Source organism: Bos taurus, chromosome 7, assembly GCF_002263795.3.
Source record: "Bos taurus isolate L1 Dominette 01449 registration number 42190680 breed Hereford chromosome 7, ARS-UCD2.0, whole genome shotgun sequence".
Classification (NCBI taxonomy): domain Eukaryota; kingdom Metazoa; phylum Chordata; class Mammalia; order Artiodactyla; family Bovidae; genus Bos; species Bos taurus.
Window position 1 is genome coordinate 1393156 of NC_037334.1, and position 14523 is coordinate 1407678.

Below are 14523 nucleotides of genomic sequence, written 5' to 3' on the forward strand. Positions count from 1 at the left end.
CCAAAGCTTAGTTAATTTTTCAAAAAAGAACTGGGCCCGTGACATGCATCAGGAAGTGCTGAGGGAGTGAGGGCTGTGGAGGTGAATGACTTCTTGCCTCGCTTTAGGACGGGGGCAGGACTGTCAGCCTTGAGGGAGCTGGTCAGGGAGCAGCTGGGCTCAGGCTCTGCATTCCGCCTCATCCCCCTCAGGATGGTCTTCCGAGGCTGACACCCTCACACTCATCAGCAGTGGAGAAAACGGGGCTGAGTCAGGATAGGAAGCACTCAGGCCTGCAGAGCCCTGCCTCCCCTCCCCGCCCCGAGCCCAGAAGGCAGCCTGAGCCCACAGTGCTCTTGCCTTCACAAAACCACGTGGCTTTATATCCCAGGATGCAGACCCCCAGATGGTGGTTTTGGCTTCTCAGGTGACCATTGTGGAAAAAGCCGACTGCTCCAGCGTCCTGCCCAGCCCTCTGTCTATTAGCACTAAGAGCAAAATGACCTTTCTGTTCGCCAACCTGAAAGACCGTGAGTTCTTGGTTGAGAGGATCTCTGACTTCCTCCAGAAGATGCCATCCAAGCCATCAGGTGGCAGCCGAGCAGAGAGTAAAGCCAGCATCGTGGACGCAGCCCCAGAGGTGAGGGGGCCCCCCAGAGCAGCGGGGCGGGGGCAGGGGCAGGAGGAGAGCCCTTGGGTGGAGAGGGCCCCCGCTTGGCGCTGCTGGAAAACCTCACCCAACCCCAATCTCAGAGGCACTAGCCATGCACACAGGGCCCAGGGTCTCAGACCTCTCTGTACCCCAAGACTCCCTCAAGTCGGCCTGCCTGCCTCAAGCATACTCCACATGAAAAGCCGGCTCTGCCTGGACCAGCCACCTTCATCTCTGTCCCTCATGAACTTCTCCTGCATTGGGAGCCACACTGCTGAGGCCTGCCCCTTTGGGTTTATTTACCTGGCATTTCTCCCTTCAGTCTTTCTTACAGGGTTACCTTTTACTGCAGTCTCCTTACTATACTAACAGTATTAATAATTCTTTAACATCAAATACTTGTGTTTATGGGCTTCCCTGGTGGCTCAGCTAGTAAAGAATCTGCCTGCAATATGGGAGACGTGGGTTCGAATCCTGGGTTGGGAAGATCCCTTGGAGAAGGGAAAGACTATCCACTCCAGTATTCTTGCCTGGAGAATTCCATGGACTGTATAGTCCATGGGGTCACAAAGAGTCAGACACGACTGAGCGACTTTCACACTTGTGTTTACATTTTCCCAGATGTACAAGTACCTTTTACAGTTTGATCAGATTTGAATTGAGATACACATAGATCATGGAGAAGGCAATGGCACCCCACTCCAGTACTCTTGCCTGGGGAATCCCATGGACGGAGGAGCCTGGTAGGGCTGCAGTCCATGGGGTCGCTAAGAGTCGGACAGGACTGAGCGACTTCACTTTGACTTTTCACTTTCATGCATTGGAGGAGGAAATGGCAACCCACTCCATTGTTCTTGCCTGGAGAATCCCATGGACGGAGGAGCCTGGTGGGCTGCAGTCCATGGGGTCGCACAGAGTCGGACACGACTGAATCGACTTAGCAGCAGCAGCACACGTAGATCATATATTTGTTACAGTGGATTGCTGTAATCTCTTTACATGTTTCTGCTCCCATCTCTTTCTCCCTCTCCCTCTCCCTTTTCTTGCAGTATTTTATTGAAGGAACTGGTCATTTGTGCTGTAGAGTTTCTCACAGCCTGGTGTTTGCTGATTGCCTCCCCTGCAAGCATTTAATGGGTTCTTTCGTGCCCTAATTCTTGTAAGTTGGTGGTTGAGTGGTGAGATCCAGCTCGACTTTTGATTTAATTGTTTATGTTGGTGCGAGGTGGGGAACCGGCACTTGTAGGCAGGATTGAGCTGTGTACTTCTACCAAGAGGTGTACAATACCAGATTATTTGACAAGCATTTCCTAAGTAATGCCCTAGGTAACTCATTAGGATTGCAAATGGGAGCACTCTTAATTCTATCATTTCTTCTGTTCATTAGCTGAAATACTTTTGTATAGAGAAACTTACCCTCATCAGCTATTTGGTCACCCTGAGGCACAGTTCATATAGAAAAGGCAGAATAAATCCTTTATTTTTTTATTCACCAGTTGTTAAAATGACAAGTTGGTTTTCTAGTATCCTCCAAATGTGACCAATTCAGCTTTTGTGCTTACTTTTTAGTATAATTATGAATTTACATATTTAAGCATCTTGATTTGTTTCAGCTCAGGAGAGTTTTTGTCCTCATTCAGTCTATGACCAGAGGACAGTTGTTCAGGTGGCATGAGTCCTTTTGACATTACCGTGGCTTTGTTTGATCACTTCCTTCCTTCTTGGTATAACAAGATGTATGTGCTATTATCAGTCTAGATTTGTGAAAACATTAGAAGAGTCCATATAAAAATCCACCTGTCTGGCTACTCCAGGAAAATCAGGAGCTCTGGCATTGCAGGGCCTACATTCCCACCAGGTAGCATTGGAGCCATGAATTTTCCACCCACTAATCAATGCTCAGTAAACTATTAAGTAGACAAAGAATGGATGGGAAAGGAGCAGGCAGAATCAGTGCATGTTGGAGACTTTAAGAAAGTTTCTTAGAGGAGGTTGGGCTTGAGCTGTGATTTCAAGAAATAGTGAGGTTGGTCTGGTGAAAAGGGATGTGAGCAGGAATGTTGAACTGCCTTTTCATTCCCAGTGCCACAGATGACAGGACCTGAGCAGCCAGACTAAGCGTGGCCCCATGGCCCCTTCTGAGCACCCGCCCTTCTTCATCCAACACATCTTATTGCATTCCTGTTAAGTGTCAGATACTCTTCTAGGTACTAGAAATAGAGCTGATTAGACAAAACTCATACCCTTTTAGAGCTTATATTCTACTGAGAAAGACAAGTCAGTAAGGAAATAAACATTAAATATGTCAGGTGGCAGTAAGGGCCAAGGGAAAAATAAAACAGGATAAAAGGATCAGGAGTGCCAGGGGACAGGAGTACTCTGATCAAGTGGTACTTGAAGGAAGTAAGGGACCAGCCAGAAAGTATCTGGGGAAAGGGCTGCTGAGAAGAGTGTACACAGGGCTCAGGTCTGAGATGAGAGAGGGAGTGGGAGCCCAGAGCATATGGAGCCCATAGGCCTTTGTAAACACTTAGCCTTGACTCTGAGTGAGGTGGGAGCCAGTGGAGAGTTTGGACTGGAGAAGGGACGTGGTCTGTTTGTGTTGTAGCAGAGCTGTTCTGGCTGCGTGTTGAGAATGGAATCGAGGTGCAGCTGTCAGTACAGAAGCCACAGATGGCTACTGAGCACTTGAATGGCAACCAGCCCATACTGGAATGTGCTCTAAGCATAAACTGCACGCCAGAGGTAGAAAATTCAGAAAAGAAAGAGGAGAGTCCAATAGAAAATAGTCAAGAGACGCAGAGAGGGCAATGACAACCCGCTCCAGTACTCTTGCCTGGCAAATCCCATGGACGGAGGAGCCTGGTGGGCTGCAGTCCATGAGGTCACTCAGAGTCGGACACGACTGAAGCGACTTAGCAGCAGCAGCAGCAGCAGTCAAGAGATGTGAGAAACAACTGAAGCAAAGAAGATCCAATGTCTGTGAGACATAGCTCCCTAAAGATGAAAAGAAAGCCACGGAATAACAGCTGATAGAAACTGCAATTCAAGAAGTTTTCTGAATATAAAAGAAAACTTAAACCCGCCTGGTAGAAAAGCATCTTGTACATCTGGAAAATCAATATGAAGTAGTATGTAATATGTACACACTGAGATATAATCTAGCAAAACTGTGGGACTCTAAAGATTAAAACAAAGTCTTCTGGACAATCAGTCAAGAAACACCAAGTTATTTATGAAGGAATGGAAATCAGAGAGGCATCAGGCATTTTCATAGCAGCATTTTATACAAATAGAGCAACATTTTAAAAATATACAGTAAAAAATGCTGTGGTCCCAGGATTTTCTATCTGGGAAACTGACATTCAGGTTTTGATGAGTCTAATAGTGAACAACCTCAGAAAAGCAGGAAACAACCAGAGAGGCTTTGGCAGGTGTCCTGGTGGGAGCACTGAGTGTGTATATGAGGCGTAGATACAAGACGAGGAACAGGTGACAAGACACGTGTGATTCTATATGCTCTGGCGGCACAGAGTGTGATGCAAACGTGACATCAGGAAGTATGGCGAGCAGAATAAGCTCACTGACTGCCTTTTTAAGTAAGAACAAAAGTCTGTCACTATATGGCGGCAGGGGAAAGGATGGGGCGGGAAAAACAGAGCTACTGGCCAATTTCAGTATTGTCCCTAGGAGGCAGTCCAGTGTCTAAAAAGAGGGGACCCAGGGTATTAGATAAAGACATCATTAGGATGAAGGTAATTATTAGAACATAAATGTACACTTTCTGACACTTTCTCAAGTAAAAAAAAAGTAGAGAAAGAGGGAAAGGTACAGTGAATTTAGGCAACTCTTTCCAAAAACTTTGTAGAAAGACCAGCTGAGACCCACAGGGGTGCCTTCAGGGACTGACTTTGTAATCAGAGTGTGATGTATATGCTGTAAAGTACATGGATCCTAAAGGCACAGCTTGGTACACTTTACAACGTGTGAGCACCATCCAGATGAAGAATGAGGAGGGCTGGTAGGGACACCAGCGTGATTTCTATACTGATGGTAATGAATCCAGTGGAGAGGGGGTATCTTCTACACATGCCGGAAGAAGCTCTTAGAGGCCAGAGCGGTAGGATCTTGGGCTCAAATGGATGGAAAGTTGGGCCTGGCGTACACAGCCTCAGATGCAGGAGGGCAGGCCAGCAGGAGTGACCACGGATGGCCGTCAAATTGCTCATGCTTCTGCATGCTCAGATAAATAGTGGGCTGTAGAAGTAAGGAAGGCAGGTGGTTTGCGAGGTTGGTGCTGCAAGAATGGATAAGACAGTTACTGAGGGGAAGGAGAGAGAGACTGGATTAGGAGAACACAGGATTCCCAGGCGTGGGCGTGGGCTCACCATCACCCCAGGAACCTGTATGTCATGAGGGATGGTTATCGCTGAGGTCACATCCTTGAGTCAGTCTCCTTTCCAGCACTGAGGTTTTTGATTCTCTGCAGTGCTCTGTGGCCTGAAAGTCCATCTGTGTCCTTGTCTCTGCTGGGATCCTCGGGCCAGAAGCAGAAATCTCTGCATCAGAATGCTTTCAGTCTAGGGTCTTGCCCCTGGATTCAGACAGTTTGTCTTGAAAATGTGTTTGTAGTTGATCTAAAGTCCATTTTGAAAACACCAGTCACGGGCAGAGGGACAGACCATGGATGTGAGAGAAAGAAGAAAGTGAAAGCCGCTCAGTCGTGTCTGACTCCTTGAGACCCCATGGGCACAGTCCATGGGATTCTCTAGACCAGAATACTGGAGTGGGCAGCCTTTCCCTTCCCCGGGGGATCTTCCCATGGACGTGAACCTAGCAGAATTTTCTCTCCGTTTTTCTTTTTTGTTAAAAACGTCTCTACTGAGGTAAGCTTGACGTTCGTATTGAAAGAGTACAGTTTGATGAGTTTAGAATATGTTCCCTGCAAAGCGGTCACAGCTGTGGTTCTTGTGTAGGGAGCATCCGTACCCCTGCTGCATACCAGATGGGCCACGGCCGAGGGGGTCAGAGCTGATGAGCTCAAAGGCAGAAACCCAGCTCCGGCCAAAGCATGCAGAGCTCCCTGGTCGCACGCTCAGCTGCCTGTCAGCAGAGCTGGGCTCTCTACCAGACGTGCTTTTCAGCCAGGAGGTGTCATTCCCAGTTGTGTGTGACCCCAGGATGGCGGCACCACCCTCTGCATCCTCCTTGGCCTGTCCTGACATTCCCCGCAAAGTGACCCACATAGTGCCTCTGAGCCCGGGGGCAGCAAATACTAATTAGTTTGTGGCCACCACCCCAGGCTTCAGGGGATTCCACAAAGTGTGGGGCCAAGAGTAGAGAGAGATGTGCTGTGTCCCCCCAAAAATGGGGAGCCCCTGCGGCAGCAGAAGTGGATTTGGGGAGCCAGTGATCAGTGTCCATCCAATAGCGGTGTTCCTGCTGGTGGGTGCCCAGGGAGGGAGCTGAGGGGAGAGCAGAAAGGGCGCTCTGGCTCTGGCCTACCTGACCCTGGGCCCTGGAGCAAGCTCCCTACACAGACCATCACCTATGACCGAGCGCTCACCTTGAAGTCAGGGACCTACAGGTGGAACCCAGACCACAAGCAGGGGACAGAAGTCTGTTGTCATCTACACTGTACTTGAAGGGGCCTAAAAACTTACTCTCTAGCCCTGCTGGGTGGAGACTGGGGGCCACAATTCCAGAAAGCCAGGGAAGAACCCTGAATATCAGGGCTTCCTTCCAGGACTGTTGTCCCTGGTGCCCCTCTTTTTTTCTCCCAGCCCCAAATGCCCCCCAGGATATTCCCAGAACCCCCCAGGATCCATTTCTCTTGTTGTTTGGCTGGAGTCCCCCTGGGGAAGGGCCTACAGCCCTACCAGGGACCTGTTGACGGTTAGAGACGGCCCACGGGCAGGGACTCCCCACACACACACCTGGTTCTGGGTCTGTCTTGCATCTCCCCTCCCGGAACCCCAGCAGCCTTGTCAGAAGCGTGGCAGACTGTTAAGGAGAGCCCAGTGTCCTGGAGGGGCCCTGGGGCTCTCTCCCGACCCTTCCCCCCAAGCTGGTCACTGTGGTCAGGGGCCTTGTGGGGCTTGGGGCCCGAGGACAGCCGTGTCTCCAGGGGTCAGCAGGGTCTGCACCCCGAGGCTGGAGCAGGAGCAGGTGCTCCCCAGGGAGCATCCGTGAGTGTGGCCTATCAGGCCCTTGTAGGGGACACAGTTCAGAAGAACTCTCCTAGGAGCTGCTCCTCTCCTGGCCCTGAGCTCACGGAGAGAGGGTCTGACGGGATGGGCCCCAGAGCCTGGCCCGGGTGCCGGAGGGCAGTGAGATATGTGCTCGGCCAGAGAGGAGGCAGGGCTGGGCCATCTGGTGGCCTCCTGCCCGTCCCAGGGCACTGCCCGCCGGCCGTGGGGCTGCCACCTCGCTCAGGGCCTGCCTCTCTGCTCTGTTTCCCAGCCTTCCCCCGCTCCCCAGGAGCTGTCGGAACAGCCTGGCCCGACCTCGCCCCTCGGTGGCCTCCCAGGGGGCCGTGCACAGGAGGCGCCAACCGCCTCCCAGGGCCTGCTCAGACTCTTCCAGAGAAACACGCCCGTGGAGGACCTGGGCGCCAAGGGGGTAAGCCCAGACGGAGCCCCACCGCCGTGCAGGCCTGGCCGGCAGGGGCGGGAGCGGGGGTGGCGTCTGCGACCTGTGGGTGACCCTGCGCAGTGCCAGGGACACCCTGCCTGACCAGTGCCACAGTGCTGACCATGATCTTACAACCGCCCACGGGGCCCCAGGGATGCCGAGGGCGGTGCAGTGCGCAGCACCACCCCAGCCCTCGGAGGAGAGGTGGAGGTGGCATCTGGGTCAGCCCCGCAGACCCCCTGTTTGCGGCTCCCCCAGGCCAAGGAGAAGATGAAAGAGGAGTCGTGGAACATCCACTTCTTCGAGTTCGGACGCGGCATGTGCATGTACCGCACGGCGAGAACACGGGAGCTGGTGCTGAAGGGCATCCCAGAGAGCCTCCGGGGGGAGCTCTGGCTCCTCTTCTCTGGTGAGCTGCCCTACCTCCCCGCCCCACGGCCCCCATCCACGCAGGAGCTCCACTGACCCCAGCCGGCCTCCTTTGAGTGGGCAGGCAGGGACTGCCACCTTTAGAGGGCAGGAATAGGGCTCTCGGCCGTGATGTGCCAGAAGGGTGTGTGTGCCAGAAGGGGCACGCCTTCCCACCGGCCATGGGAGGAGATCCGGCCTCCTGACGCCTCCTCTCCACGGGCAGGTTCTGACAACATTCACACCCTTGGCCACCTGAATGCTTTCAGGAGGGCAGGTCAGCCATTTGAAACGTGGTTGGGTGACTCTTCTCAGGAGCAGTCATGAGGGAAGCTCTGCCTGGCACCCAAGGGCCCCTGCCCATCTGTAGAGCATTGATGTCTCCACCCTGCCCTGTCCCTGCCCTCAAAGTCCCAGGCGAGGAGGAGGAGGGAGCCAGCTGTCAGCTGTGTCTCCACAGGGGCCTGGAATGAGATGGTGACTCACCCCGGCTACTATGCCGAGCTGGTGGAGAAGTCCATGGGGAAGTACAGCCTGGCCACAGAGGAGATCGAGCGAGACCTCCACCGCTCGATGCCAGAGCACCCTGCCTTCCAGAATGAGCTCGGGATCGCGGCCCTCCGCCGGGTGCTGACCGCCTACGCTTTCCGAAACCCCACCATTGGCTACTGCCAGGTACGGGGGCTCAGCAGGGGCAGCTGCACATGGTCCTGACCCTGAGTGACGGCCTCGCACACTTGCTACTGTGCCTCGGCCCCCCAGGAAGATCCTGATCCCAGAAAAAGATGAAATTAGAAACAGTGTTTGTCTCTCCCCTCATCCTCATGCTGTCTATTAAGCTGTCTTCTGTGTGCTTCTGGTCTGGGTCCTGAAGGCGTTGGATCGTTTCGTGTGTGTGTGTGTGTGTTATACACATAACATAAAACTTTCCATCGTAATCATCTGAAGTGTACAGTTCAGTGGCACCAGGTATATCGTTGTACAACTGTCACCTGGTCACATTGATTTCCTGCAAATTGCCTTTTGGCAAATTGCCTAGAGTTGGGTGGGACAGTTTGTCATTTCCAGGCTTGCTGGTTGGGAAGGGACAGCTCTGTGAGCCCCCCTCACTCTCTCTGTGCCCACAGGCCATGAACATCGTCACCTCAGTGCTCCTGCTCTATGGCAGCGAGGAGGAGGCCTTCTGGCTGCTGGTGGCCCTCTGCGAGCGCATGCTGCCCGACTACTACAACACCAGGGTGGTGGGTGAGTGCCCACGGCTGGCAGCTCCCTGTGGGGTGGCAGGCCTTCCTCAGCACACAGCCCACAGCTGGGCTGCTGGAGGCCTTCTTGGCGCACAGCCCACAGCTGGGCTGCTGGAGGCCTTCTCGGCGCACAGCCCACAGCTGGACTCCTGGAGGCCTTCTCGGCGCACAGCCCACAGCTGGACTCCTGGAGGCCTTCTCGGCGCAGAGCCCACAGCTGGGCTGCTGGAGGCCTTCCTCAGCATACAGCCCACAGCTGGGCTGCTGGAGGCCTTCTCGGCGCACAGCCCACAGCTGGGCTCCTGGAGGCCTTCTCGGCGCACAGCCCACAGCTGGGCTGCTGGAGGCCTTCTCGGCGCACAGCCCACAGCTGGGCTGCTGGAGGCCTTCTCGGCGCACAGCCCACAGCTGGGCTGCTGGAGGCCTTCTCGGCGCACAGCCCACAGCTGGGCTGCTGGAGGCCTTCTCGGCGCACAGCCCACAGCTGGGCTGCTGGAGGCCTTCTCGGCGCACAGCCCACAGCTGGCCTCCTGGAGGCCTTCTCGGCGCACAGCCCACAGCTGGGCTGCTGGAGGCCTCGTAGCCTCACCACTGGTCTCCCACTCCATAGGTTAGAAAGCTGCAAAATCTTCACACAGCTAGAAGGTGGAAAGCCAAACACAGACCCCAACCGTCCCTCCCAGACTTAATGCGGATTCCCTAGGAGTTGCTGGAAGTGAGAGAAGAAGTTAGCTTGGGGCCTACATTCACATCCAGCTAACTCTCATTAAACGTTTTTATTGTAGAAAATTTCCAAAATCATAACTAGAGCATATAGTATATACCCCCGTGTTGACTGTTATGAGGGGTAGAATCTGTGACCTTGTAAATAAATTTAGTTACATATATAATTAAGTCTGTTATCTAAAATGTCCTTCCTGTGCTGTTTTGGTGGGTGTCCACTCTTGGGGTCCTTCAGAATTGCCTCTGTTCCCCAGCTTCAGGCCAGGAGACACATAAGCTACTCAGAGCACTGTTTACTTCTGACATCCTAGAGAGAAATTAGTATTTCCCAAAAAGGAAATCCAAGTAAAGTGAAAGAAATCTTTTCTTTTCACAAAATGGTTTGGAAGCAGTAGAAAGGAAACTTACAGGATTTTTTCCTTTATTCCTTTCTCCATCCCACCTGCCCCTTCCAGCCCTCAGTTGTAAGCAGAGCTGGCCAGGGACCAGGGGGGGCTTCCTGGACCTCAGACCCCAGGGTCCCACCTGAGGGCCTGCCTGAGCCAGGAACGTGAGCTCACTATTCAGACTCCTTTGTCCTCTCCCTAGGGGCCCTGGTGGACCAAGGCATCTTCGAAGAGCTCACAAGAGACTTCCTGCCCCAGCTCTCCAAAAAGATGCAGGACCTGGGGGTGATTTCCAGCATCTCTCTCTCCTGGTTCCTGACCCTCTTCCTCAGTGTCATGCCCTTTGAGAGCGCTGTGGTCATCGTTGACTGCTTCTTCTACGAGGGCATCAAGGTGATCCTGCAGGTGGCCTTGGCCATCCTGGATGCCAACATGGAGCAGCTGCTGGGCTGTGGCGACGAAGGCGAGGCCATGACCGTCCTGGGCAGGTAACCGCGCCAGCCTGCCTCCTCTTGTTGGGGAGCTGGCCAGTGCTCCCCTGGACCACACGACCAGCCCCTCCCCAGTCCTGGGTGCTCCTCAGTCAGCATCCTGGGACTGTACCTACCACATGCTCAGCCTGGGGTAGACCTAGGGACACTGCAGAGGCAGGAGAGGGGCTCCTTTCTGGGAGAAGACAAAACAGCATTGGAGCAGTCGTTGCTTGGGAGAAGCAGTGGTTAGAGGGTGAGACAGTGGCGGACCAGAGCACACTGCACTGGGGGGCTTGCTGCGCGGGAGGCAGGTGGAACTAGGCCGAGCCTCCCATCTCCTGCAAAGGCTGGCTGGCTGTTACTCCCGCAGAGCAGTCCTGGTGCACCGTCCCTGGCTCAGGAGCATCAGTTTCTCCAGGGCAGCTGGACAGGGAGCCCGTGCTGGGCCTGCTGTAGCTGCACAGGCTGATCTCCAGCTAGGCACACCTGCGGCCCAGGTCATCCTGGCCGCCGCCGCCTCCCTCAGTGCTCACGCCCCATCCTCACAGACTCTGGGATCCAGCCCCTTCCCTCAGTCCCCATACCCTCAGGGCCGGCCCCCGACAGCCCTTCCCAGGGCCCTGTGCCCACATCGTAACAGTTGGCTCTGCACCGGTTTCACTCACTAGCATCCCACAGGGCTCTTCCTGATCAGAATCTGACTCTGTTCCTCCCCGGGGACGTGGGGATCCCCTGTGGCCCTGGTGGTTTTCTGGACAAAGGAGCTAAGTCCCCAGCCTGACCTTCAAGCCCTTCATATGCAGGTGCTCTTCTGGGGCCTCCCTCTGGCCCAGGCCCTGAGCTCTGTACAGTCCTGCCAGCCCATAAGCATGTATCTGCTCAGCCTGGAGCACCCCCAGCCCCCCAGGACTGCCAGGGACACCGTCACCTGCGTGCTGAGCCGGCCCATGTGCTGACTGGGAGCCTGCAAGGGTCCCAGGCTGGCAGAGCTGTGGCTGCTCTGCTATGGGCCATGCCGGCTCTCTGTCCTGACAGGCAGCCTGTGGGCAGAGTGGGCAAGTGGTTTCCATGCCTGTCTCCCACACCAGACAGAGACGGGACCCTTCCCACAGAGCAGAGCCTGAGCAGGATCAGGGCCGGGGCCAGTGGGTGTGGAGGACCCGCCACTTTCTCCCTCCTGAGTGTCAGGCCCAGCCAGAGTGTCTGGAAGGGTGTGAGGTCCTGGCTGGGCTGGTCCCACTGGAGTCAGGCCCGGTCCCGAGACTGTGCTCCTCGGCAGGGCTCTTCCTCCTGGAGCACTCCTTTGGTCTCTGATTCTTCCTGGTGAGAGCAGGGAGTCCTCACATCCCCAGGGACCCACCAGACAGAGGGAGTGTGTCATCACTCCAATTGGGACACAATTTTCTCCTGGTGTAGTAAGGTCTGGAGTCATAAAGGGTCCCCACTCGTGGGACCCTGGTGGCCAGCCTAGCTTTCTCAGAATTAAGTGCTCAAGCCTTCAAGGGGGGGAGGCCTTCTCCCATTGCCTCCAGGGGGCACCCCTGATTTGCCAGGGCACCCGCCAGGGCATGCCTCTCTCTGCAGTGACCCATCTTTCACCCTGTTGGAGGATGCCCGGCCCTCAGCATGCTCGCTTGAGAGTCTAGGTAGATTAAGTCTCCACATCATTCAGCTGCGGGTGAGACATCCTGTCACCTGTGGGGGATCTAGACTCCTGTCCTTCAATCCTTACAGATACCTGGATAATGTGGTCAATAAGCAGAGTGTCTCTCCTCCTATCCCACACCTCCATGCCCTGCTGACCAGTGGAGATGACCCTCCTGAAGAGGTGGACATCTTTGACCTCCTGAAGGTGTCATATGAGGTCAGCACTCTCCAGGGCTATTTGGCCAGACCGCTCCATTGGACTATGTGGGTGCAGTTGGCCGTGGTGGGTGGCTGGCCTCTGCTCTGTGGTTCCACCTGATCTCACTGAATCACTTCTGACTGGTAGAAATTCAGCAGCCTGAGGGCGGAGGACATTGAGCAGATGCGGTTTAAACAGAGGCTTAAAGTGATCCAGTCCTTGGAGGATACAGCCAAGAGGAGTGTGGTACGGATGGGCCTGGGCTCTCGTGGCCCCTGGGTGCGGGCTGGAGCTGGGCTTGGGATGGGGACTAAGTGGACTGTGTCTGCCGAGCCACCTCAGACTGCCCTGAGAAGTGGGGTGCAGGGCCCCCCAGCACTGTCCTGTGTGGGACTAGGATGCAGAAGTGGAGGTACAGATTTGGGGATGTGGAGAGAGGGCTGGTCACTGTTTTCTGTTGCGGATTGGTCACAGGGAAGCTTCTCTTTTGCCTTGATGCCTGAAGGCCAAGCACGAGCCCACTCTGGACTGAGCCCGCCAGCCTGGCTTTAACCCACCCCCTGGGTAGTGACAGCCCCTCAGCCCCTGCCCACTCAGCCCGCTGACCTTGCTGTCAGATTTTGTCCTCTTGTCTCTATAGGAAGAAATCACTAGGAAGTTCTAAGTTATGTTCCAAAGAGCTTTCCCAGGGCCTTTCTAGGAATCCAGATGGCAGTTTCTAGATCACCACCCCTCACCCCGTGTCCCAGACTCGGTGTTCAGAACAAAAAGGCCTCCCAGCTGGCAACACCAGAAGGGTAGTTGGTGCCACATGGGGATTCCCTCAAAGAACAAGACCTTGAGAATTCATTAATACATCTTGCATCTCTTTCCTTCTAGGTCCGAGCTATACCTGGGGACATTGGTTTCTCAATTGAAGAACTGGAGGACCTTTACATGGTTTTTAAGGTGATAGCCAAGAGCAAGGGAGGACCAGTATCCATCCTAGTCCCCTAAATTCATCCTCTGTGCAGCAGCCTCCTGCCCGGAGGGATGTAAAACATTTAAAAACATCCTCAGATGCAGTTATTACAAAGTTCACATGGTAGAATTTAATCCTTTCCAGAGTTTAGGCAAGATACTCTTTTAAGTGGCTGAAAATTTGCTGAAGTCAGCTTACACAAGACGGAATGCATTGGCTCATGAAACTGAAAAGTCGAGAAACTGAAAAGTCAGACAGGGCCGGATCTAGGTGTTCTGACGTCCTGTCAAGCTCCGCTATCAGATATCACATGGACTGCTCTTCCTGCAGAGCGGAAGGACTGTTGTCCGCAGCCTCCAGGGTCATCCTTGCCGTAACCCCATGAAAAGAGAATTTTCTCTCCCAGGTGGTTTTAACAAAAAGCCCAGGGTTGATTGCTGGAGTGACTCAAGTTAGGTGCTGTGGCTACAGGACGCTGTTCGCTGCTGACCCCAGGCTGGGCCGCATGCACATGCCATGGCCTGGGTTGGGGACAACAGGGGCTCTCCAGGAAAAGCTCGGGTGCTGGTAACAGAGGAACGGGAAAGGGCATGAAGAACAAGCAGAAACAGCCATGTCTGCGCTGCCTGTCTGCTCTCCCTGTCATGTCCCATCTGCCCTTCCCGCTGCCCGGGGTTCAGCCCCCTAGGGAACCGCCCTGGGATGGCCTTTGGGTCAGAGTGGTCCAGCCAGTGGTCCGCTGTGCCTGGTGGTCCTCAGGCCCTGTCTCGACTCCCACGGCTCTAAACAAGGGGGTGACGGTGCCAGCACCTGAGGTTCTGTGAGATGCTGTGTCTAGCCCAGCGCTCACTGCTCAGGAGGCTGTGGACCTGGATAGAGGAGGCGGGTGAACACACCAGTCAGCCTGGTGACCCTGAGCACCCAGGGCCCAGGAGGCCAGGCTGTCTCACCAGGCTGTGCCCCCTGCAGGCCAAGCACCTAGCAAGTCAGTACTGGGGGAGCAGCCGCCCTGCAGCTGTGCGTCGGGACCCCAGCCTGCCCTACCTGGAGCAGTACCGCATCGACGCCCACCAGTTCCGGGAGCTCTTTGCCAGCCTGACGCCCTGGGCCTGTGGCGCCCACACGCCTGTGCTGGCAGGGCGGATGTTTCGGCTCCTGGATGAAAATAAGGACTCGCTGATCAACTTCAAGGAGTTTGTGACGGGGATGAGTGAGTGG

The 14523-nt window shown here is 54.7% G+C and overlaps 1 protein-coding gene across 7 annotated transcripts in view; it reads left to right on the top strand.

The window, feature by feature from the left end:
* Positions 1 to 14523, top strand: part of TBC1D9B (TBC1 domain family member 9B) — a 40278-nt gene that overhangs the window by 18622 nt on the left and 7133 nt on the right. For 4 of the 7 annotated variants that reach the window (XM_024994190.2, XM_024994191.2, XM_024994193.2 and 1 more), the window contains exons 7-16: positions 371 to 619; positions 7094 to 7252; positions 7523 to 7673; positions 8133 to 8347; positions 8800 to 8917; positions 10228 to 10513; positions 12233 to 12362; positions 12492 to 12590; positions 13224 to 13292; positions 14275 to 14515. In XM_024994190.2, the coding sequence (XP_024849958.1) occupies positions 371 to 619; positions 7094 to 7252; positions 7523 to 7673; positions 8133 to 8347; positions 8800 to 8917; positions 10228 to 10513; positions 12233 to 12362; positions 12492 to 12590; positions 13224 to 13292; positions 14275 to 14515 (1717 nt within the window). 7 annotated transcript variants of the gene reach the window in all.